Source organism: Drosophila ficusphila, unplaced genomic scaffold, assembly GCF_018152265.1.
Source record: "Drosophila ficusphila isolate 14025-0441.05 unplaced genomic scaffold, ASM1815226v1 contig_414, whole genome shotgun sequence".
Lineage (NCBI taxonomy): Eukaryota > Metazoa > Arthropoda > Insecta > Diptera > Drosophilidae > Drosophila > Drosophila ficusphila.
The window spans coordinates 17,351,616-17,375,124 of record NW_025064328.1 but is presented as its reverse complement, the minus strand read 5'-3'; the positions used below and the strand labels follow the sequence as shown (position 1 = coordinate 17,375,124).

At 45.5% G+C, this 23,509-nt stretch overlaps 5 protein-coding genes across 9 annotated transcripts; 2 read left to right on the top strand and 3 right to left on the bottom strand.

Moving 5' to 3' along the window:
• Positions 1-1,586: 1,586 nt before the first annotated feature.
• On the bottom strand, positions 1,587-6,221 carry LOC108093769 (polycomb protein Pcl). Its single transcript, XM_017194038.2, has 5 exons — positions 6,030-6,221; positions 4,201-5,761; positions 3,969-4,141; positions 2,805-3,912; positions 1,587-2,745 (listed from the first exon to the last, which is right to left on the bottom strand). The coding sequence occupies exons 1-5, from the start codon at positions 6,053-6,055 to the stop codon at positions 2,350-2,352; spliced, it is 3,264 nt and encodes a 1,087-aa protein (XP_017049527.1). The 5' UTR covers positions 6,056-6,221; the 3' UTR covers positions 1,587-2,349.
• Positions 6,222-6,662: 441 nt separating this feature from the next.
• Positions 6,663-10,826, top strand: LOC108093960 (heat shock factor protein). Of its 4 annotated transcripts, XM_017194364.2 has the most exons (9): positions 6,663-6,893; positions 7,181-7,404; positions 8,028-8,136; positions 8,195-9,339; positions 9,399-9,673; positions 9,740-9,845; positions 9,941-9,994; positions 10,083-10,158; positions 10,217-10,826. In XM_017194364.2, exons 2-9 carry the CDS (start codon positions 7,195-7,197, stop codon positions 10,366-10,368), a joined length of 2,127 nt encoding a protein of 708 aa, XP_017049853.1. In that variant the 5' UTR covers positions 6,663-6,893; positions 7,181-7,194; the 3' UTR covers positions 10,369-10,826. The 4 variants fall into 4 exon arrangements, with proteins under 4 accessions (XP_017049853.1, XP_017049854.1, XP_017049851.1 ...); XM_017194365.2 differs by lacking the exon at positions 9,941-9,994; XM_017194362.2 differs by having other exon boundaries at positions 9,399-9,845.
• A 40-nt stretch (positions 10,827-10,866) lies between these two features.
• LOC108093961 lies at positions 10,867-12,601 on the bottom strand. The gene is made up of 3 exons (XM_017194366.2): positions 12,328-12,601; positions 12,011-12,136; positions 10,867-11,931 (listed from the first exon to the last, which is right to left on the bottom strand). Exons 1-3 carry the CDS (start codon positions 12,413-12,415, stop codon positions 11,120-11,122), a joined length of 1,026 nt encoding a protein of 341 aa, XP_017049855.1. The 5' UTR covers positions 12,416-12,601; the 3' UTR covers positions 10,867-11,119.
• A 437-nt stretch (positions 12,602-13,038) lies between these two features.
• LOC108094054 (serine protease inhibitor 42Dd) lies at positions 13,039-15,006 on the bottom strand. Its single transcript, XM_017194491.2, has 2 exons — positions 14,005-15,006; positions 13,039-13,397 (listed from the first exon to the last, which is right to left on the bottom strand). The coding sequence occupies exons 1-2, from the start codon at positions 14,860-14,862 to the stop codon at positions 13,131-13,133; spliced, it is 1,125 nt and encodes a 374-aa protein (XP_017049980.1). The 5' UTR covers positions 14,863-15,006; the 3' UTR covers positions 13,039-13,130.
• A 666-nt stretch (positions 15,007-15,672) lies between these two features.
• LOC108093935 (maternal effect protein staufen) lies at positions 15,673-23,479 on the top strand. 2 transcript variants are annotated; one of them, XM_017194319.2, is made up of 6 exons: positions 15,673-15,922; positions 16,394-16,622; positions 18,506-20,631; positions 20,693-20,890; positions 20,955-21,334; positions 21,432-23,479. In XM_017194319.2, the coding sequence occupies exons 2-6, from the start codon at positions 16,441-16,443 to the stop codon at positions 21,612-21,614; spliced, it is 3,069 nt and encodes a 1,022-aa protein (XP_017049808.1). In that variant the 5' UTR covers positions 15,673-15,922; positions 16,394-16,440; the 3' UTR covers positions 21,615-23,479. The 2 variants fall into 2 exon arrangements, with proteins under 2 accessions (XP_017049808.1, XP_017049807.1); XM_017194318.2 differs by having other exon boundaries at positions 15,675-15,922; positions 20,952-21,334.
• The last annotated feature ends 30 nt before the right edge of the window (positions 23,480-23,509 follow it).

The following is a 23,509-nucleotide window of genomic DNA, read 5'->3' as shown; positions in this document are numbered from 1 at the left end:
AGGTGGAGCAAATTGGAAACATCGCATAGTAGTTGTAACCATTTAGAAAAAAATCGCTAATTCCGATGTTTTCCCACCCCTCGAAATATTTTTCATCGACCAAAAAATCGATGGTTGGTGACTACGGTTGCCCTGCTTCTCAAATTGTTCCGACACAACAATTAAGGGGAGGGTAAGGTTTTAAAAATTTTTTTTAATATTTTTTTTTTTTTTTTTTCTGAATGATTAATATGTCGAGAACATTGTGTAAAAATTTTGAGTCAATTAAAGTCAAACTAACGGAGTTACAGCGTTTTAAACAACCGTATTTGGGCGTATTTTCACGTATAAAAATACTTTGAATCGATTTTGCCGAACACGCTATTTTCAAAGTCGGTGCCCCTAATAACTTCAAAACTACTGCACCGATCCTTTTGAAATTTTAAATACTATTTCTGTACATATTTTACGAGGTAACGCTGTCGAGTTTTTTTTTTTTTTGTTCATAATTTTGATTTTGCAATGAAAAATTAACCGATTTTTTCCCAAAAAATTGTGTTTTTCACTTCAAAATCTTCCAAAAAATTAAAAAATTGCAATTTTCAAAAAAACTTTACAGCGTTACCTGGGGCGAACTATTATCTAACGAATGAATTTTCATTTTTTGATTTCGGATGATCCAGCACCGAGTTATGAGGGGCACCGCAATTCAACTTTTTTTGGCGACACTTCCGGACAATTGCTACCATTGCCACATTTTTTAATATTTTTTTGTAAAAATTTGGTAAAACATTCTTCTAATGTCATACCTTAATATACCGTTGGTTGAATAAATAAATTTTAACTATGTCGTCAGGAAAAAAATCTCAAAAACATGGCTTTTTTCGCATGATTTGACCTTACCCTCCCCTTAAAAAAAACTTAATTACAACGTATTTTTACAGACCGAGTACCTTGGGTTGGAATGGTTTTTAAAAGAAATCTAAAAAATCTTGTTCCCAATCACCAAAAGTTTTAGTTTTACGCTGCCTTAGGCAATGAAAAATTAAATAATCATAATGAAACGAAAATCAACGGGTCCAATTTAAATTTGAGCCTGGGTTTTACATTGGAAAGGAACTTTTCTATTTTTTAATTTCATTTGATTCGTCATTTCATATGAAAAAAAATGTCCATTTAATGTTTTCAAGCAGAAAAACCGAAACGCCGTTGTATGTTAGGGGATCCCCATTCTGAAACTTACCCAAATCAGCGAAAATTGTGCTTCGTCCGCAAATCCACACGCCGAGAAACCCGAGTTTTTCCCTTGAACCGACACTCAAACACTTGACTGTCTTTTTTTAGGCTTTTCGAGGTTTTCTATGAAATAAACAACACTCTAGCAAAACCGTCAGTTACCGAGTGTAATGAATTAATTTTTTTTTGTTTTATGGCAATAAACCAAATTTTCCTATTTTTTCTGTATCGGACGGCAGCTGCATGCGCCCTATCTGGCATTCGAGTACCTAATGAAGCGGTGAAGCAAAAGTCGATGCCTGACAAGCTCCAGAACCAAATGTCACTTTAAACGCCTACTGGGGTTCTCGGACTAAAATCACAGGGACGAGCACTTTTCAAAACATTTATTTGGGCATTATATACTTCAGTAAACACATATTTCGTTCTGGTTTAGCTTGACATACAGATGTATATCAGCTTGAGATTTTGCTTGTGTTCAACTCAATTTTGATTTCGGGTAGCTTTTAATATATGTACATAAGATGTACTTTCTTAGTTCATTATTGTGTAGTTTTTTTAGTCTATGGGCAAAATTCATTAAACTAGTCCTAAATGTAATTCAATTTGTGTGTATGTAGGTATATCAAGTATTTTTTGTATGCATAACATGATTTGTGTAAGTTTCCCTTTCAATATATTTTTCGAAAATACACATGGGCTTATAGCTAAAGAACAGTACTGAACTTTACTGAATCGTTTTTCTTTAATAGACGTTAATTAATACGTTTTCATTCAGCAGCGAATGTTAGATAGACTATCAGATTAGACTTCTAATACTTTTACCAATTTTGTGGAAATTTTCTTAAGTTTTGCTGCAACAATTAACTGCCATTGCACAATTATAACCTGTATTCAGTTGCTTTTTGCATTCCTTTTTTCTTTTTATACATTTTAACATTATACCGCTTTAATGCTTTACCAATATTTTGAACATTCTTTTGCTATTTTGGCAGTGGATTGGTTATAAACTTTGAAACGTTAACAAATAAAGAGGCCCGGAGTTGGCAGCGAACATTAATAAAGAATAACGCAGGGAAATGATAATGAAAATGATAAACATAAAATTAAAGATGAGATGGTATGCCAAATCGTCTAGTTCCCCATCGAAGCGATTGCAGTTGCCGCAGCATCTCCTCCCCACTCCACGAGGTACTGGACCTGACCGTTTCCCATGCGACGCTTGGCTCGAATTGCGAACGGTTCGCCCGCATCAATGCGATTCATGGCGCCGCCAAAATACTTGTTCACCGACTGCTTAAGATCTAGCATGGAATGTCCCTGGGCTGCGATTCCATTGCCGCTGCTGGTGGTAGCCGTCGAGCTGGTGGAGTTCCGTCGGCTCTGGCTTGGCGATAGCTTTTGTGGCCGCGTGCGCAGCAGGCGTCCGTGCGTTGGCTTTTCCATTGGCGGCGCTGGCGGCTGCAGATCTTTGGCGTATAGAGGAAGGTAGTGGCTGGGTATGGGATTGATGGTAGTGGTGCTAATAACCTGTTAGATGAAAACAATAAAATGTAATAAAGTGATGAAGCAAGCTGCGAAATGTATACCTCAATGGCCGTGGTTAGGCGACGAGTACGACGCCTGCGCACCTCCTGATTGGGCCCTATGGTTATGTCTTTGGCACTCAGTCTTCGCTTGATGGCGCGCACCATGCGCGGCTGCTCCTTGGAGGTGCCCTTAAGCTTGAAAATGCTGTTGATGATGCCATTTATTCCGACTCCAGCTCCCACATTTATGCCTCTGCTCTGAGCCGCCTTCTTGGGTGTGGCCATAAGAAAGGGGTTGTTGCGTCCCAAAAAGTTGGCCGGCGGGGGTATGATGAGGTCCAACGAGCTGGTGCCCCGACTGCTGCTGGAGTTTTCGTCGGACGATAGATCACAGTGGTTGCGGCTGTTATCGTAGCGCTTGGACAAACGGAAAGCCTTGCGTTTGCGGCTGCTATTGGCGTCCAGCAGCGGTGGAATGGGAGCTGGCAGTTTGCCCGGATCGCCATCGTTGGCATTGTCGTCTGCGAGGTCGAGGGCGCCCGCCTCCAACGGGTCTGGTTGCTCAAGTTTCAGTGGCAGTTCATCCTCCTCATCTGGCTTTTGGCTGGCCTGCTTTTTGGCCTTCTCGATGATCTGCTTGATTGGGATCTCGTCCTCGCTCGTCTCGACTGGCTCATCCTCATCCGTATTAAACTCGTACACATCTTTGGGAGTTCTTTTTGGATGTTCTTCGCCCTTTTTCCCAGCTTCCACGAGCAAAAGCTTCAGCTTGAACTTCTTCACCAGCAGCTCATCAGTCGGTGTCTCATGTGGCTCCAAAAACACCTTGGGTGTGATTGGCGGGCCACTGTGACGCAATCCGTAGAAGGTTGGTGCTTTTTTGCACTCTCTGCCGCAGACGAATCTTTCTGAGTGGTCCTTAAGAGTTTGCTTGATGCGCTCCATAAGTGCCGTCTCCGGCAAGGTGCGCCACTTCTCGCAGATTGGAAATTGGTGGCGCTGCTCGAGTATAAAGGGCCAGATGTCCTTCAATAGGTGAAGGTACTTATGGTTCTGGTGCTTGCGCAGATTATATAGCGCTATGTGGAGCACGTCCACCCAGTCAACTTGTAGACGTCGAACAAACTCCACGCCATTGTTGCACACCGTGCAGCAGAACACAAAGAATCTAGAAGAGCACTTCGATTAAAAAAAAAAAGTTACAGGGTACAATGCAATCCTTACATGTCGCCGCGCAGCAGCTTCCTTTTGAAGTTCTGCATGCATTGGGTGTGGAACCAGTTGCGGCACTTGCAGCACTGCAGCATGTTGTGATCGAATTTTCCGGACTTTCCGCAGTAGCAATAGATCTGCTCCTCGTTTACCCGATGCTTCTCATCCCAGCTAAGCTTTTCCGCCTGCGGGATAAACCGGATTAGCGACCTTAACCCCTGTTTTACGAGCCAGGTATACTCACATGGTAGGGAAACTGGCGGCAAATCCCAACGCGTTTTGTGATCTCGTGTTTTAGCTGTTGCTGTTGCATTTTCATGGGTTTTGCGCATCGTTTGCAGCTCCAAATGCCGCTGCCGGTGACGATTTCCATGGTGCAACCACGATGATAGCCACGTCCGCAACGCTCGCATATTTCCACCACGTCGTCGATGTCCGATCGCTTGCAGGCCACGCACATGGGTCCGTTGGCGGAAGTACTGGATGTGTCCAAGCTGGAGCCACCTCCTCCGCCACTGCACGCCGAGCTGCCTCCACCCAATTTGCGCAGTTTGTCCGGTCCGCACCATTGCTCCGACCGATCGTCGAAGCGTATAAGAAACTGCTCCGTTGTCTGCTCGATAATGGTGCCCAGGTAAAACCGGCCATCGTTACACTTGATAAAAACATCCTCCTGCAGGGCATATGTTACCGCTGGCGGTGGGCCGTCGACTGAAGGTGGCGGCGGCGGAGGTTGGGGCGAGGGAGGAGTTGGCGGAGTGGGTGGTGCTGCCTCGACAGCCTTGAAGCTCGGCTTCATTTGGCTAACTGCCTTGAGCAGCGACTGCGTGGCCATGAGCGGAGGCGAAGGCGAAGACTTCCCAGGCGAACCAATGGTCTCCGGCGTAGTTGGCGGCGTCTGCGGTGTGGTGGTCGTCGAATCCGGCTCATCCACAATCACTACTGCTGCTGAGGTGGTGGTGCCACCGCCGTAACTGCTGCTGGTCACCGAACTACTGCTGCAACTGCTGCTGTCCGCCGTGCTGCTGTCGATTATGGGCAGAATGGCCTTGTGCTGAATGGCCGGTATGATGGGAGACGGCTGCTGTGCAGTGCTAAGAGATGAGTTCAGAGAGGCGGGCGACTCCGCATAGTGGTTGTTGATGCAAATGTTGATGCGATCTAGCACTACAGTGGAAGCCGGCGCATTGGAGTTGCTCACAGGGACCAGCGGGGGCGGTTGCAGTTGCTTGCCCGTTCCAGTAGCCGTCATCAGGTTGAGCTGTCCCGCGGATTGGCCCCCGCCACTGGGCAGGTAATAGGATTGAACGGGCGCATAGATGGAGTGCGGTTCCTGCGGCGACTTATTCAGACTATAGACATTCGGGGCCGTCGAGATTATGCGTATGTTGTTGGGCTTGAAGGGACTGGAGCTGGTGGCTGCCTGTTGCTTCGTTGGAGTGGCCTGCTGGGCAAAGCTGTTGGTAATCTGTATGGTGCCGGGATGAGTGGGATGCGTGGTCGGGCCTCCGGAGGCGGCATAGTAGCGTTTGGCCACCGTGGTGGGTCCAGCGGTGCTTGGAAGGATCTGATAGGTGGTGGCCATCCACTGCTGACCACTTGGTTGTGGTAGGTAACCATAAGTGTTGGTGGCAGTAGTCGCGGGCGGAGGAGCTCCCGGGCCAGGGGCACCTGGCTGTTGCAAAAACGAATGTGCCACGTTCTGCGGCGGGTGATCGTGTTGCAAGTGATAATGGTTGTTCATCATTGCAACTCTGGTGTTGGTGGGTGCTTGATGGGCTGATACTTCTTGTGCACAGTCTTTTCTAAAAAATAAGTACCTTCAGTTCAGTTTGCCGGCTTTTGATTTTCTCGGACTTATTCCTTTTCTTTATGAATTTGGTAATTAACACGAGCTCATTAATCTGGCGCCTTTTTTGTCGAATTTGTTGTTGCCCCGCTGACACATACATGCACAAGCTAGCAAACACGTATGGACTTAAGAGCGGGCCCTTTTGTATTCTCTGTGTCTTTCCACATTCGTACTTTTCCACACGCACCACGGCACTCGGTTTTGGTCGCCGATTTACCCACCTTTCAGTGTGTTTCGATCCGAGCATTAAATTAGCATTGTGTTCTTATTAATTGGGCTGACGGCTTTAATCGTCGCTGTGCTAAGTTCATCCTTAACACCAGAGAAAATGCACAAAACAAATCGCTTGAAAATTAATTTGTGTCAGCCATTTTTCGACATATGCCCACTGTGTTGGCAAACGCTAGGGAAGTAGTGCTGGAAAATACTGGACAAGACGAGAAAATACTAAAAAAAAAAAAAAAACAAAAATTTTAAAAATATTAAAATTTGTTTATACATGTTATAATTAATTGTTTAAAAACGTTAAAAATTAAGTATACACTAATTATAAAATTTACATTGAACGATATAAAAAATTTAATAAATAGCATGAATAAAAACCGTGTAGCTCGTTTTGGCCATACCAATAAAAACATTTGCTTTAACAGCTACGGTAGCACTTGAATAAAATTTTATCGGAACAATTTTTCAATCCTAGCTTCAATGGTAAATAACTCTTTTACTTAGTATTTCGAATGATCATTTTAATAATCGGGGTCAACTTTCAAATAATGAAGTTTTGCGCCAGAAAATACTAGAAAAATACCAGGGGAGACAAGCAGACAGTAGCGAAAGGTATAAATAGCAGCGGACTTTAGTTCGATGGGTTTTTTCAAACTGGTCACTTTACGAGCAAAAGCAATTTTACGAAGATTCCATTAAATTTTCACTTGTGAATAAATCGCGGAAAAACAGTTAAAAAGCAAAAGAACTTAACCAAATAAAGTGGTACCTATCAAAAGTGAAGTGCAAAAAGCAAAGTTAAAGTGTAAAAAGACAGAATTTTACTGTGCGAAAGGCGAGCCAGCTAAAAGATTGTTAAGGTATGAAGTTGGAGCAGGAGAAGAACTATAGCTCCATTTATGCAAGTTGGTGGCTCGAATGACGCACTTGGCCGTAGTTGAAAACATTTGATGCGATTAGAGCTGCAACTTTCACATCAATTTGTGCCCATCGTACAAATACATATTTATATATTATACCTGCACACGCATACTGCTGCTCCCGCACACACACGCACACACTTTTGTGGAAAAGTGAACTGTGAACTGGAATAGGAGCGGTGTGTTGGTGAGCTGTGAATTCATTGATTGCTATTGCTCCTTTCCAGGCGCTGGTGACTATATGTCCAGGCCGCGTTCATCTGCCAAAGCCGTGCATTTTAAGCACGAATCGGAGGAGGAGGAGGACGACGAGGAGGAGTACCGACCAACCAGGACTATGCATTCGTTTGGAGACGCGGGAGCCATTGGAAGCGGGGTGCCGGCCTTTTTGGCCAAGTTGTGGCGCCTGGTGGACGACGAGGACACAAATCGCCTAATCTGCTGGACCAAGGTAAGCGCTGAGTCGCCATATTGTTTATTTACCTTTCGAGGGCCTCCCCTTCCACTATTTACCGCTAATCAGCATGGCAACAATGACGTTGCTCGCAGGTGTCTTGAGCTCTCTTTTTAGCTTTTCTCTTCCTTTTAGCTTTGTTGTTGCTGTGCCGCAACGCACGTATGCAAGTTTCTGCGTTGTTGTTTTTGTTTATGTTATTTGCATGCGTACGTGCGTGCGCCCGTCTGTAAAATTTTCCATCTCCAGCTGTCAATTAAAAAAATTTTCCCTTGGTCATTTGGTTTTTCATTTAAGATAAGAGTAATAGGTTCATTCATACTCATCCGACCAAAATATTAGTGATTTAAAAAAAAAAAACAACATATATAAAATGTTTCATGAATGTTTAGTAATTATCAAAAAATGTTTAGTGGTTTTGAAGTATTTTATCTTTTGAACAAAGCTTAAAAATGGTTTATTTTCTGCGTATATATATATCACAATCAGATTATTATTTTTTTATTTAGCGAACATATAAATTCAGGGATTACTGTTTTTACTTTGCGGCCTACTGCAAATTGGTTTGTGGCAACCTCTTATCTTCATTCATATCATTTCCGCTTCTCGCTTTTTTGCAGGATGGAAACAGTTTTGTCATACAAAATCAGGCGCAATTTGCCAAGGAATTATTGCCTCTAAACTACAAGCACAACAACATGGCCAGTTTTATCAGGCAATTAAATATGTGTAAGTAAAATGATAAAAATGCATACATAAATCATCTGATAAATGTTTTAATTTACAGATGGTTTCCACAAGATCACCTCGATTGACAACGGTGGCCTGCGATTCGACCGTGATGAAATTGAGTTTTCACATCCGTTTTTCAAGCGCAACTCTCCGTACCTACTAGACCAAATCAAAAGAAAGATATCAAACAACAAAAACGGGGACGACAAGAGTGCAATAAAGCAGGAGGCCGTTTCGAAGATTTTAAGCGATGTGAAAGTGATGCGCGGCCGCCAGGACAATCTTGACTCACGATTCTCGGCCATGAAGCAGGAGAACGAGGTGCTCTGGCGCGAGATCGCCAGCTTGCGTCAAAAGCACGCCAAACAGCAGCAGATAGTCAACAAACTGATCCAGTTCCTAATCTCCATTGTGCAACCGTCGCGCAATATGTCTGGCGTTAAGCGGCACATGCAGCTGATGATCAACGACACGCCGGAGAACGATCGTGCTCGCACCACCAGCGAGACGGAGAGCGAGGGCGGAGGCGGACCGGTCATCCACGAGGTCAGCGAGGAGCTGCTTGAGGAGGTGATGAATCCCTCGCCGGCTGCATACACCGCAGCATCGCAATACGACCAGGAGAGCGTCTCCCCGCTTGCCGTCGAACGCCCGCAATCGAATATGAGCATAAGTTCGCACAACGTCGACTATTCGAATCAGAGCGTCGAGGATTTGCTTCTCCAAGGCAATGGAACTGCTGGCGGTAATCTTTTAGTCGGCGGCGTTGCCTCTCCGCTGGGCTCCAGTGTCAGTCGCTCGCCGGCCCAGCAAGTTGTCTATACGGTTACCGAGGCTCCGGATTCTCATGCCCCTGAAGTGCCGAACAGTCCGCTGTACCACGAGGAGCAGAATGTGCTCACCACACCCATGGTGCGGGAGCAGGAACAGAAGCGTCAGCAACTCAAGGAGCAAAACAAGCAGCGACGTCGGGAAGATGTTGTAATCGATGGTGAGGGGATTCTGGATGAAGAAATCTCACCGAAGGCGTTACGCACGCGTGCCCAGGTTAATGCCCAATCAAATGCTCCGACTCAGCCCGTGATGATCAAGGCTGAGCCGGATAACAACTCCGGGCTGATGGATCTAATGAACCCAACAAACTCTGATCTGTACAATGTTAACTTCATTAGCCAAGATATGCCGGCGGACATTTTCGAAGTAAGTAGCGGTAAATGCCGCTTAAAGTAGTTTCTAATTAAAAGCGATTTTTGTTTTAGGACTCTTCTTTGCTCCCTGCTGGCGTTGAGGAGGCCGTCAAGCTGGATCAGCAGCAGAAATTCGGACAATCGACAGTGAGCAGCGGCAAGTTTGCCAACAACTTTGAGGTGCCCACCAACAATTCTCTGCTGGATGCCAATCAGGCCTCGACATCGAAGGCGGCAGCCAAGGCTCAAGCCAACGAGGAGGAGGGCATGGCTGTAACCAAGTATATGGGTAGCGAGAACGGAACCCCTCGAGATGCCAACAACCAGCTCCTGAGAATGAATTCTGTGTTAGTAGACAAGGACAATTTAAATCCAATCCAGATAAGTCATCAAGCAAATCCCTACTGTTGCAGTGACGATCTCCACGGACACTTGGACAGCATGCAAGATGAGCTGGAAACACTGAAGGATCTACTGCGTGGCGACGGCGTGGCCATTGATCAGAACATGCTCATGGGTGTAAGTATCTGTTAGTCGGTAGAACACTTTTTGGATTAGCTGTCCGTCTGTCCGACCCAAGGCTTATTTCATAAACGTTTTATTTGCATGATCAGGCGCCTGGCAGGACGCCAATTTTTCAGCTCAACGAAGACGAGCTGCTACTTAAGGTTAGCGCACAGCGTGCACAATTGCTAGGCCAATATGTTTGAAAAATCCCTATCTAAAACTAACAAGTTTTATTTTCATCTATTGCAGCTCTTCAATGACTCTGATCTGCTGGACAACTATGGCTTGTCTTTTCCCAATGATAGCATGAGCAGTGAAAAGAAAGGTTGGTTTGAAAATTAAATCTACACATCCGATCGAAATTAACCGCTCTGACTTTGCAGCGCCCAGTGGCTCGGAACTGATTTCCTATCAGCCCATGTATGATCTGTCCGACATTCTGGACACGGACAATGGCAACAAGGATCAGGAGGCAAGCAGACGCCAGCTGCAGACGCAGAATTCGGTGTTAAATACGCCACGTCACGACGTGTAACTTATATTAAGTAGTAGCAGCTCGGACGCATATCTGGCAAACAAAAAGTTTTCAGTGTTCAACTGAATCAATCTTATACATGTTAATTTTCTTCACCCTCTCTGTCTAACCTTTTAGTTGATTTATAACCATAATCATATTATTAATCACCGTAATCATATTAATGATGCTGTATATGCCTTATGCACTATATATATGATATATAGACTAACCAGTTCTTGTTGGAAAAAGACTCGAAGAATCAGTTAATATTTAGATGTATTTTGTATCCGGGGATTTTGCGGGCCTCGGCTCAGGTAGAAGATTTTTAGTTTGCACTAACCGATCGAGAGAATCACGAAAGCTGCTCAGATCGTAGTCGACGTAAGATCGCGCGCTATAGAATATGCGTTTTACACAATACTTTTATTAATCAATAATAAATAATTGTTTTAAGCTGCATTGAGCTGCGATTGAAATCGTTTGTTTTTCTTTTCGAAAACGAAAATGCCAAACATATACCTTGTTTTGTGCATAATTTATTTGGGATCATTGTTGATACAACTGAATAGATATGGACACATATCGCCTCATCTTAAGACAAATTAACTTAGACTTAGCCTAAGACGCGAACGCAGAATTACAAAAGTATTTGTAATAATTAAACAAAGTGTATACAAATGAATGTCCATCTGGGCGTGTTCGAATGTGCTGATTACCACTAAGGTGACTAAACGAGAATTGTACGTAATGCTTATAAAATTGCGACGCCCTAGGAATCGTCCTTGTACTTGGCGTCCTTCAGAATGTTGGCGAACTCGAATTTTACCCTCTCCCGCTCCGATCGGGGCATGCTGCGCAGTGTGTCCACCAGCGAGAGACAGTACAGCTCAATGGGATCGGTGTACTGCGTCGTCCCTTGTGCTTGGAGAGGTGCCGCTGAAGCCTTACGCTTGAAGGGATTGGTTAGAAAGTCGCTGGGTAGTGTACGTCTAGTGGCCGCCGGCTTGTAGATGGGTTCGATGGTAACCTCTCCGTTGGACAGTGAGCTGTTTTTTATCGGCTTCCGCTCTTGGGTCTGCATATCCTGGTCGTAGCCGTTCCCCATGACCACCATGGGTGTGAGCAGGGGCGAGGAGGCCGGCGAGCTGGGGTGGTCGTGTTCGTGACTGTGATTGCTGCTGCTGTTGCCGTTTAACGTCGTCTGCAGGGATAGCTCTGGCTTGTGCTCTTCCATGACCAGCTGCAGCTCCGGCACAATCTCGTTGTCATCGCTATTGGAGCCATCCTCGCTGTTGTCCAGCTCGATGATGTCGTAGCCCGCGGAGGCGTCGATTTTCAAGTGCTCTGGATCGGGATACAGAAAGCTATTGCTGTCATTATCGCTTCCCCCGCCATTCTGCGGAGCCACATAAGATTGCGATTTCTTGACATTGTAGGTTTGAGCCGTATTTTGCAGGAAGGATAGATCCTCGGTAAAGCGCCTCTTGCGTACATTTGGATTTGCCTGTCCCGTTTCGATTGCCTTGACCTCCTGCAGATAGTTGTAGCGTATGTTTTTCCACTTGGTTTGCAGAAATCGCGCTGTCAGTTTTGGGTGGCAACAAAGAGGGTAGTTTTTATTTACACAATCTACGCAGTGGATATGATGAGAGTTACTTACAGGAGGCCCCCAGTTCGTTGGCAATGCGATCCCATATATCCACTCTTACTGGATTTCGTCGATAGTGAGGATGGCTGACATCATAGATGGCCGGATTGGCACGTACCAGCTTTATCAGACGATCGTCTGCCGGCAAGGATAATATGGAAAAAATCGTTAAAATCTCTTCGCCGTTTCTACGTATGCCGTGTCTTCGCAGCGACAGCAACCCCTAAGCACAGAAGACACAATCCTGCTTTGGGGGTTGATTCTGCGAGCCCCGGTTATTCTGTTCCCTGATTTCACTGTGTACCACAAGCGAACCGAGTGAAACTCACCGAACTCGGGTCCTGTGGTCTCGCGCTCCGCGTAATAGCGCTGCATCTTTTCTGATTTTATGTCCTGGTTTCCACTTCTCCTGCTCATTGCGACTTAGCTTTCCTTTGACTTCAAATTGTTGTCATAGACGGCCGCTTTCTTCTTTTTTTTCGGACTTTCAAGACCGCTCTCGCTGGCGATTCTAAAAGTTTATTTTGCTGCGACCGAATTTACCGTTCGACTCTCCTGCGTTCTCTTCGTTTTTGGTTTACGCGCTCTGCGCAGACTCAAATCGGCTGGTCTTGGCGTTTGGTTATTTTTAGCTCCTTTGTCAGATGCATATCGATTACCAAGAAAGAGGAACCGATAGCCGCACATTGAAAAGGTGGCAACTATTGTAAAGAGGCGCGTATTTCAAAAGCCTTACACTGTGTCTACTTTACAAATATAAAAATAGTAATTTTGTAAAAAAGACACCGACCTTTTTGTTTTGAAATCATAAAAAAAATTAATTGTATTTGTATTTCTTTGGTCATGTTTGCCCTTAAATTTGTTATTAACATTTAGGACAAATTTTCAAATTCAAAAACAAAGTAAAAAGTATTAAGGAAAAGATTCTGCGCCAAATGAGAGATATTTATCACAATTTTAATCAAAATTTAAACAGGTGTTTTTCTTCAATTTTGTTTGTTTACATAATCCAAATTTCGCTGGCCAATAAAACAAACATCTTTTACTTTGACAAGGAGCACTTATTTATTTAAAAATACTTTCAATGAAAACAATACAAAAGAAGATAGGATTTTCGCTTCGAGTTAAGCTCTTAGGCCGCCTTAACGAAGGCGCCTGCGAAAAGGATGTTCTTCTTGTTCCAGATGACGTAGAGGAAGGGCCTGTCCGCCTGGAACTGCAGGGGGAAGGTCATCATGCGGGTCATCATGATCATTCCGGTGGCAGCTGCCGCCTCGGTGCCCTCTTCGTTCACCTCGATGGTGGCTTTATGCAGTACCTTTGACACAAAGACGCCTTCCGGGGATTCCAACAGATTATTGAACTCGGCTTCATCCGTAAACATTTTCTTGACACCAAGCTGAAAGTTAAAACAAACAAGGGCCGGGTAAATAACTAATGAGGTCATTCGCTTGAGCGTTCATTATCGATTAGATAAGATGAGGTGTGTCACATCCGACTGCAACTAAAATTCTATAACGTTTTGAGTTCTTGAGGTTGATACATGATCTTTACCGCGAACCGCAAGCAGCCCACAAAATAGGGCTCCCCGTTTTGGTTATCTAAAACACCTTACCGGCGATAAGCTACTAAAAATAATTCGTACATCAAACGAGAAACATTTAAAGATAAGAAGTCAATAAATATTTTCGGGGCGGATTGCAGTGCTGCAACGTGTCCATAAAGTGGACTGTTTCCCGGTTTTATGAAGGCATAAAGGGGCTACTGCTAATTATAGCTTATTGTTTCACCCGAAACACGCAACTTTACTTATAAGGAAGTCATTTGTCGTAAACTGGGTCAAGAAAAGGTGTCAAATTACGTAAAAGCGAAAGTTAACCTTGATATATTGGAATGGAATAAATAAATTTTCCACCTAATAACGCGTGTTATTTTGCAAAAGAATTTGGGTTTTCCTTTTTTTGTGTTAGATGAGAATATCTTTTCTTTAAATTCTTCTTCCTTACCTGCTTAAGTTTCTCGGCCAACTCCAGAGAGTAGTCCACCTTGAACTTGGGGAACTTGACATGAACTTCTTCCACCGTCAACTTGTCGGCTAGATCCACCAGGTTCACTGTCTTGAGCTTCTCGGCCAGGGCGTAGATCCCAGTACGCTCTTGCGGTAGCAGTACAAACATGGAGAGATCAGAGTCCTGGTAGGGCATCTCTAGGGCTGTGCAGCCCAGATCCTCGAAGTAACCGTACGCGAACTTGGCCTTCTGGTTCATATAGCTGATCTTAACCTGCTCCTCCTCGCCTACCCAGAAATCATCCTCCTCGGTGCGTTCCTGGTTAAATTTTTGCGCCCAGTTGCCTTTGAAGTGGAGGGCATTGAGCAGAACCAATCGGGTGTTGTCCGTGAAGGAATCGGAGCTTACCAGCTCCGTAATCTTGCCCTGCGTTTTGGCGTTTACCCACGCATTGATGGCCTGGGCTGCGGCATCGCTGAGTGCAAAGTTAATAGACTCGGCCTCCGAGTGATACTGCTCCTTGATGGCCTCCTGATAGGCTGCTTTCAGCTGCTTGCCCTCCTGCACGTACAGTTTGTTGGCCACTCGCAGCAGGTTGCTATTGCGATACTGCTCCAGAACGAACTGGAAAGTCTGTGCGACCTCCGGAGGAAAGTTGGACACAAAGTGCAGAGCCTTGGCGATCTCGTCGGCCGTTTCTCCTTGGGATCCTGCAAAGGCGAGTGCTATGCACGTCTGGATGGAGAAGGGCGAAAAGACTACGTTCTCCTTGAAGCCACCGGTTGCCAAAAGCTGAAACAGTTCCGAAGTGAAACGGGCGCCTCCACGCGCGAATTCCAAGTTAAAGTCGAACATATTGATGGGCTGGCGAGATTGTAGGTGTGCTGCGTAATCGCGGAATTGCGTGTACTTGTTTGCTAGTCCGCTGTCTACACCGGAATGCCTTAAATGCGGTTTGGGCTCATGGCTAAAGTGAAAACAGCCGGCGGATGAGTCATTTTCAAAAACATCATCAAAACAATCAAACCAAAGAGGTGGCGTCACCCACACCCTGCCCCTGTGACCTTGAAGGGTTCCCCAGGATTATCCGATAAACAAAGGCGACCAGACCATCTATTTATACCCATAATATTTAAGATGATGCCGTTTTTCAGTAGAAATTTCATATAAATAAGTTTTTTAATGAAATTTCACAAAGTGACCATAGGTATAGGCGCCTAAAATTACCAAATGTTGTGTACTACAAGCTACTAAAATATACTTCCTTGTTTTTAAATTTTAAATTTTGTTTTTATTAATTTGTATTATTAACAATAGAAAAAAAATATGTTGATTGCATAAAACTTGATAAAAAACATTACATAAAACATAAAATAAATATGGGGCAAAGACATCTTCAGGAGCAAAACCTATTATAAATATAATAGATAATATAAAGCATTCAAAGACTCTTAAAACTGCTTAAATAAATAGAAATTACTTTACCAAACTATTTTATTGTGTAAGTAATAGATTTTTAAATACAAAATTTATTTAGCGAGTGCACCCTCCAGTTTCAAATTATTTTGCTACCGCTTTTCGATAGAAAAATACCACAGTCTCGGCTGCGCAGCCCTGGCGGTACTGCGCGCGCGCTTTCCAACACCGTTCCACGCAACCCACCCCGCTTCCCGCTTGCCTACAAGCCATTATTTTTCGAGTTTCATCCGCAGCCACAGTGCAAAATAGGTTTATCAATTTAATTTAAGTGTTAAAGTAGTTCTAAAGTGTTTTTTAAGTTGCGCACGCGATCGAGGCCACCCTGGATGGATGTGCATTGTGCCCGCCGATCGATTGGAGTTCTTTCATAGAGTATAAGGTGATTTTGCCGTGACTTTTGCGCACGAGAAAATCATTTTTTTGGGTACGGAAGAAGGTGAGTTGCGACTGCAGATCGTTATGCCACTCTTGATTTGGATGGGGTTACGGCAGAGAATCCGCGGATCTGGGTCCTTGAACCCCTTGCAATGCATAAAACCTGAATTGCGCACTGCAGCTGCATTTTATCGGATTTCATTTCAAAACAGTCAACATAAAACAACCCGCAATGCCGAAAGAACCAGAAAAGTGCAACAAGGAGTGGTTGCTTGGCAGCGAACGCTACTGAATTGAACCCTTCTACCTTCTGCCCGCCGCTTGTCACAATTTGATTTAGGCCGTTGTCGTCGCTTCAGTTGCATTTGCCATTTGCATTTCGCATTTGCATGCGCTGCATGCAGTTGCAACTTGTTTACGCACAATCGCCGCACAAAGAAACACCTCCCGGGCCTTTGTGCGGCCAAAGGAAAACATTGTTTATACGTGTTTCATCCTTGTTTTTCTCATTCTTTTTTTTTTGTCCTTGCAGCTGCAGTCGCCGTTTGAATCCGTAGTTGCAGAGGTTACATCTCCAAGATGCAGCACAATGTTCATGCCGCCCGGCCAGCGCCCCACATCCGGGCTGCCCACCATCACAGCCACAGTCACAGCCACGGACATATGCAGCTTCACCCGGGGATGGAGCAGCATCTGGCCACTAGTCTGCAGCAACAGCAACCGCCCCAGCAGCCTCCACATCGCGACCATCTTCATGCGCGGTAAGAAATCGAAACTTTTGGAAGAATCTAGCTGTGGATTGAAAAAAAATAAGGGATTTCCCATTGTAATATTTTCGGGAAGAAGTTCTGCTGTTTGGAGCCTTTGGGGCTTAGGAATAATGTATGTTGCTTTGGGTTTGTCGAACCTTTGGAAGGCAATATTGTCAAATAAATTTGCTCTACAGCTCGTTTCTCATATAATTTCATTCGGTTTATCTCATCGGATGAGTTGGTTAGCAAGATAAAGATACGTTTTGAATCGGTTTGAGCCAGGGATCGAAGGGGTTATTTCTAACATAAAATAATAGCTTATCAAAAACAAAATGGGAGTACTATGAACTATATAATTTTAATCACAGCAAATCACTGAATAGGCAATGGCATTCAGTTTGTTTCCAGAAAAGGGGTCACATTTCCCTCGCATAGTTAGATCTCATTAAAAGGATAACCTTACCTTGGCTTAGTTTGATTTTAAGAAAGGAAAAGGCGGCTCCCTGACTCAGTTGGATCTCAGAGGAAAGCCACATCTTCCTTGCTCGCCAGCTTGTCTGTGCTTTATGCGTTGCGGCAATTATGTTAATTCCTGTCACTGACAATCGGTGTGAGACTCATCATCCCATTTTCTCAACTCATAAATTATAATTTCAGTGGCTCTTTGTTCTTTCGCGCTCAGCATGACTTCCGCTTGATGATAACGGGTTTGCCCTGCCGAGCGCGCTGCAATTATCCTTGACGTTCGCGAGGATCCTTCGGCTCGGCCCCTAGAAGTTCAGGCTCCTCGTATTGCCTGCGATCATATGTTTTGCAAAACTCTCACTGAACTTCTCATCCCGCTCGGCCTTTAGTTGCGTTTTGCCTGCCGATCGGATCGGGTCGCCCATGAATTTTCCAACGGTTTGAGTGAACTTGTAGCTTGCAGGCGATCTCAGATTCTAACGTACTCTTCGTACGATTTCAAAACGATCATGAAACACATTCATCAGCGCAAAGTGAGAGGTGAAATATGCAAGAAGATTGTAGCCATAAGAAGTGGACTTGGGAGTCAATAAGATGACGGAATGACATAAAGTGAGATTGATAAAATAAATACCAAAAAAGGTAAAAATTTCCCAAAAACGTGTAAAGTGTTTGGTGTACAGATCTCAGTTTTAAAAAATAATCAAATTCTAAAACACACTTTAAGAACATTATTCACCACAAGATAAATTAATGATCAAACTGTGCATTTTAGAGCAGATCAATTACCTTTGTCTTCATATCTTGGAAGTTTATTATCGCATATCAACTGATCCTAATCACAAATTGCCCATATCAATGTTAATTTGAAGGCTTGTTTCCTGCACTGATTTAGCGATTATAAATTGCCGAAAATATTTCTTCGTCTGGCGAAATGTTCGAGTTGCTGTAGGTAAATGCGTTTGAGTGTTATCCTACCCTCGATGGCGATTGGGGAGAGAGGGATCGAGGTCGAGGGTAGGGAGCAGGAAAAGGAGCAGGGTGTCGCAGTAGGTGCGTCTCAATTGAAACTGACAGTTGGCGAAAAATGACACGATGCGTAAGAGAATGCGGCTTTTGTGCTTTGTTAGGATTTTGGCCATTGTTCGTCCTCGCCGCTGTTGTCTGCGATTCCGCAGGCACAACAACACACGGCAAGGGACCTTCTAGGACCTTGCTCATTGGGTGTTTTTTTTTCTGTTTTTTTTTTTTTTGCTTTTCCCGTGCGCTAGTCGTCGATGTACACTTTTGTCTCTCGATGGCCTCTATAATCCTCTTGGCGTGCATTGTTTGCTGATCTAACCGCAAAAGCCAGCGCATCCGCCCGGGGAGCTTTTACTTGTGGCCATCGATTAACCAATTTGCGTGCTCTCTGCTCCGCCTTGCAGTCTGAATCATCACCATCTCCACGCTCAGCAGCAGCAGACGCCGTCGAACCAAGCCGCCGCCGTCGCTGCGGCTGGGGCTGCCTATCACCACGGCAACATCAACAGCAGCAGCAACAGCAACATCGTCAGCAACAGCAATCAGATGCAGAAGATCCGCCAGCAGCACCAGCACTTGAGCAGCAGCAACGGCCTCCTCGGTAGCCAGCCGCCTGGACCACCGCCGCCGCAGGCGTACAATCCGGCTGCCCTTGCCTACAACCAGCTGCCCCCGCATCCACATCCGCCGCCGCCCCACCACATGGCCGCCCATCTGGGCAGCTATGCCGCTCCACCGCCCCACTTCTACATGAGTCAGGCGAAGCCCTCGAACTACAACCAGTACGGCGGCAACAACAGTAGCGGCGGCAACAGCAGTAGCAACTACGCTCCGAAGGCCATTCTGCAGAATACGTACAGGAACCAAAAGGTTGTGATTCCGCCACCGGTGCAGGAAGTCGCCGCGGTGGCAGAGCCGCCAGTGAACAAAACCGCAAGCACCTCCGCCAGCAGCAACAGCAACGCCAGCAACAACAACAGCAACAACATAGTCAAAGCCAGCGAGTCCGCCAGCCAAGAGGAGGCCTCACAGGAGCACGATCCCACGGAGGAGCGAGCTCCGTCAGCCGACGACTGCAGCAGCACGGAGCACATCGATGCCACGGGCACCCTGTCCAACGAGGACACGAGCAGCTCGGCACGCGGCGGCAAGGACAAGACGCCCATGTGCCTGGTCAACGAGCTGGCCAGGTACAACAAGATCACGCACCAGTATCGGTTGACAGGAGAACGAGGTCCGGCCCACTGCAAAACCTTCACGGTGACCCTAATGCTGGGCAACGAGGAGTACTCGGCGGATGGCTTTAAGATCAAGAAGGCGCAGCACTTGGCCGCTAGCAAGGCCATCGAGGAGACCACGTACAAGCATCCGCCGCCGAAGATCAGGCGAAGCGAAGAGGGTGGCCCCATGCGCACCCACATCACGCCGACGGTGGAGTTAAACGCGCTGGCCATGAAGCTGGGACAGCGCACGTTCTACCTGCTCGATCCCACACAGGTTCCCCCGTCGGATCCCATGGTGCCGCCGGAGTTCGGAGGAGCTCATTTGCTGGCGGCGCCGGGAGCGGGAATGCCACAGCAACCTCCGCCACCCGCATATGCTCTGCGGCAGAGGCTCGGCAATGGATTCCTGCCCATTCAATCGTCGCCGATGCCTCCGCATTTCTTCCACGGTCCCGGCCAGCGACCGTTCCCCCCGAAGTACCCGTCGCGGTTTGCGCTGCCCCCGCCCCTCGGCCCGCACGTCCTGCACGGCCCCAACGGTCCGTTTCCCCCAGTGCCGACGCCGCCCAGCAAGATCACCCTGTTCGTGGGCAAACAGAAGTTCGTGGGCATCGGACGCACGCTGCAGCAGGCCAAGCATGACGCGGCGGCCAGGGCGCTGCAGGTGCTCAAGACGCAGGCGATTTCCGCCTCCGAGGAGGCACTCGAGGACTCGATGGACGAGGGCGACAAGAAGTCGCCGATCTCGCAGGTGCATGAGATCGGGATCAAGCGCAGCATGACCGTGCATTTCAAGGTGTTGCGCGAGGAGGGACCGGCGCACATGAAGAACTTCATCACGGCCTGCATCGTGGGCTCAATTGTCACCGAGGGCGAGGGCAATGGCAAGAAGGTCTCCAAGAAGCGGGCCGCCGAAAAGATGCTCGTCGAGTTGCAGAAGCTGCCGCCTCTCACGCCCACGAAGCAGACGCCCCTGAAAAGGATAAAGGTGAAGACCCCGGGCAAGAATGGAGTTGCGGCGGCGGGCGCTGAAGGTGCCGCGCTGGTGGGCAAACCCGAGAGACGCAAGCGCCTCAATCCGCCGAAGGACAAGCTGGTGGACCTGGACGATGCGGACAATCCCATCACGAAGCTGATTCAACTGCAGCAGACGCGCAAGGAGAAGGAGCCCATCTTCGAGCTGATAGCCAAGAACGGCAATGAAACCGCTCGTCGGCGGGAGTTTGTAATGGAGGTTTCCGCCAGCGGCAGCACAGCCCGTGGAACAGGCAACAGCAAGAAGCTGGCCAAGCGAAATGCGGCGCAGGGTGAGTTAATGCTGCTCGATGATGAGTCCTTTGTACTTTATTTTCCTTGATGCTTTGGTAGCTCTCTTGGAACTGTTGGAAGCGGACGAATTCAATCCCAGCAACGAAACAGAGTCATCGGAAGACGGCAGCACTTCTGCAACAGTGTCTGTGGTCACGCCGCCCGAAGTGGAGGCAACTGCAGAAGCCGAAGTGCCCATGGTAGCAACGCCAGTGGGTCCCATGCCAGGGATTCTAATACTGCGACAGAACAAGAAACGTGAGCTCAAGCTGCTAATATTACGAGCAGGGTTATATATAATAGATTTTCTCTTCTACAGCAGCGAAAAAGAGGGACCAAGTTATAGTTGCCAAGGCCAACGTGGAATCGAAAGGGGAGGAGGACAAAAAGGAAGAAACTGTTGCCGAGGAGAAGAGCAGCGCAAATGGAACTTCTGGCGACAGCAGCAGCGATTCCCAATCTACCGAAGCGGCCAGTGAAAGTGCGCTGAATACTTCTAGCGGCAGCAATACGAGCGGTGTGAGCAGCAACAGCAGCAATGTGGGCACCTGCAACGCTGGCAACAAGGAGAACACCAGCAGCAACACGGGCAACGGCAGCAGCAACACGGAAAACAGCAGCACCAGTACAAGCAGCACACCGAGCACAGGAGTCCACATGAAAGAACAGCTCCTTTATCTAAGTAAACTGTTGGACTTTGAGGTATGTTTAAATATATTGGTAGTGTGATTTATGAGTTAATTGTAGATTAGCTAAGAAGAATTTGAAGTGTAATAATAATAATGTAATATCATTTCAGGTCAACTTCTCGGACTATCCCAAGGGCAATCACAACGAGTTCCTGACCATTGTGACGCTTTCCACGAATCCACCACAGATCTGCCATGGCGTTGGAAAGAGCTCCGAGGAGTCACAGAACGATGCGGCCAGCAATGCACTGAAAATCCTCAGCAAACTGGGCCTCAACAATGCCATGAAATAAGCATTAACCGTTGAACAAATTCTTAAAACCCTTATTAACTGCAATTTTTGTTGTTGCACATATGCAAGATAAAAACAAAAACAATTAAAATACCCGTCCACAAAGCAAACCTAAACAAAATCCAAAAACCAAGCTGTGTGCAAATTCAGAAAAGAAGAAAAAAGAAATGGTAATTGAAGCAATGCAAGAAACAGTACTTTTTGAAATAGCAAATTATTAGTTAATACCTATTTATTTATTTATGTGCAAGTTGTGCAACCAGGTGTTATTATTTTATTTATTTGTTGTGAATTGATTAACGAAGCGAACTGATTGTAACCGAAATTGAACAGAAGCGAACACTGAACAGAGCCGCATAATTAATCCAAAACGAGAATTGAACAATAACTAGACTTAATGAGAAACCAACAAAATCGAGAACGAACAGATGCAAGTGTTTGCACTTTATAACCTTAGGATTAAAGCTGAAGTTAATGGCTCAATAACCACTTGAATTGAATTGATGAACAAAGGACTATTGATCCCTCTTAGCTGCAAGCGTCAATAGCTTTCAAAAATAAATACAAAATTTCTGAGCACTCCGGTGCAGGACAAAATTTAAAGGATATCCACATTTGTCGGGATAAACCAGGCCGTCATAGAAAAAGAGAAGAGAAACATTTTGATTTATTTTTCAAAGCAAGACAACCATTAACCGCTTGTGGAAAAATGCTTGATGAAACTCGTCGAATAATGAATCTATTATACGTATACTATATTTAAGTGTAAAGCATAAGAATCGGCGAATATAGAAATGTCGTATACCCCATCAACCGTCGGTTTCCCAAACTTTCAGCAAATATTTCAATTTGACAAACGGCAAAGAGTTTGCAAGTTGAACGCACGCTTTGCTGGATTTTGGAGATTGACAGCTTATGGCAATGTCGGCGATCACGCCGAAGCATACAATATAAAATACAATTTACATAATCGTTATAATTATAATTACGAATGTTTAATAAGCCATTTTTGTAAATGTTCAGCTTTTGGCAAGTGCAAGAGCTAAAAGCTGAACATCCTTATGAATAATGAATCGTGTTGTTTAATCTACCATGTTTTTTGTCCCCCAATGTATCTTGCTTGTTTTTGAATCCGTTTTATGTTAGTTATGTTATCCTGTCCTCAATACACACACACACACACACACAACTCGAAATTTCAAGTACCATAGTTTTAAATGCGTTTGCCCCTTAACAGCACCAGTTGATTAAGCGTTAAGTTGCGTTATGTAAAATGTATTTTGTCTAAGCAATCGCGTCGGCCGCAATGTGCATGATTGCTTCGCGATCTGCGATCCCAACCTAAGCTTAAGCCCCAGCGAACTGTAACCGTTGAAATTGAAGTCAAACCCAGTATTAAATGTATATTTAAGGGCAGCTATCAGCAACTCCCGTAACTACTTACTAGACTCACAGACATCGTGCACATTGTTCGCGCCACACAAGTTGTTCGTTTTGTCAGAAGATTTTGCAGACCCAAATGCGATGCGATCATAGTCGTGGTCATATAAATTGATTGTGGGGAGTGGAGGTGGTGTCTGCTTTGCAAAGTCTTCACAAAATTGATTGAAATTATTAATCTTAGTGCGAGGCGTATTCGCAGTACCAACAAGGCGTGAAGATCTGTTCATTAACACCAAATAAAGGCATCCGAGTCAAGATGAGAGAACACATTTATTAGTCTTAAGCCTGCCCCCACACACTCACTAAGTTTTGTCTATATGTAATGTGACACATAAGCATGTTATATCATAAAAACCATGAAAGCCCCTCAATGAAACTATGTAAAATGTAATTATACGAATAAACAGTGAAATAAAGTTGGAAGTGAGTGTTTGATTAGTTTGGAATCGAAGT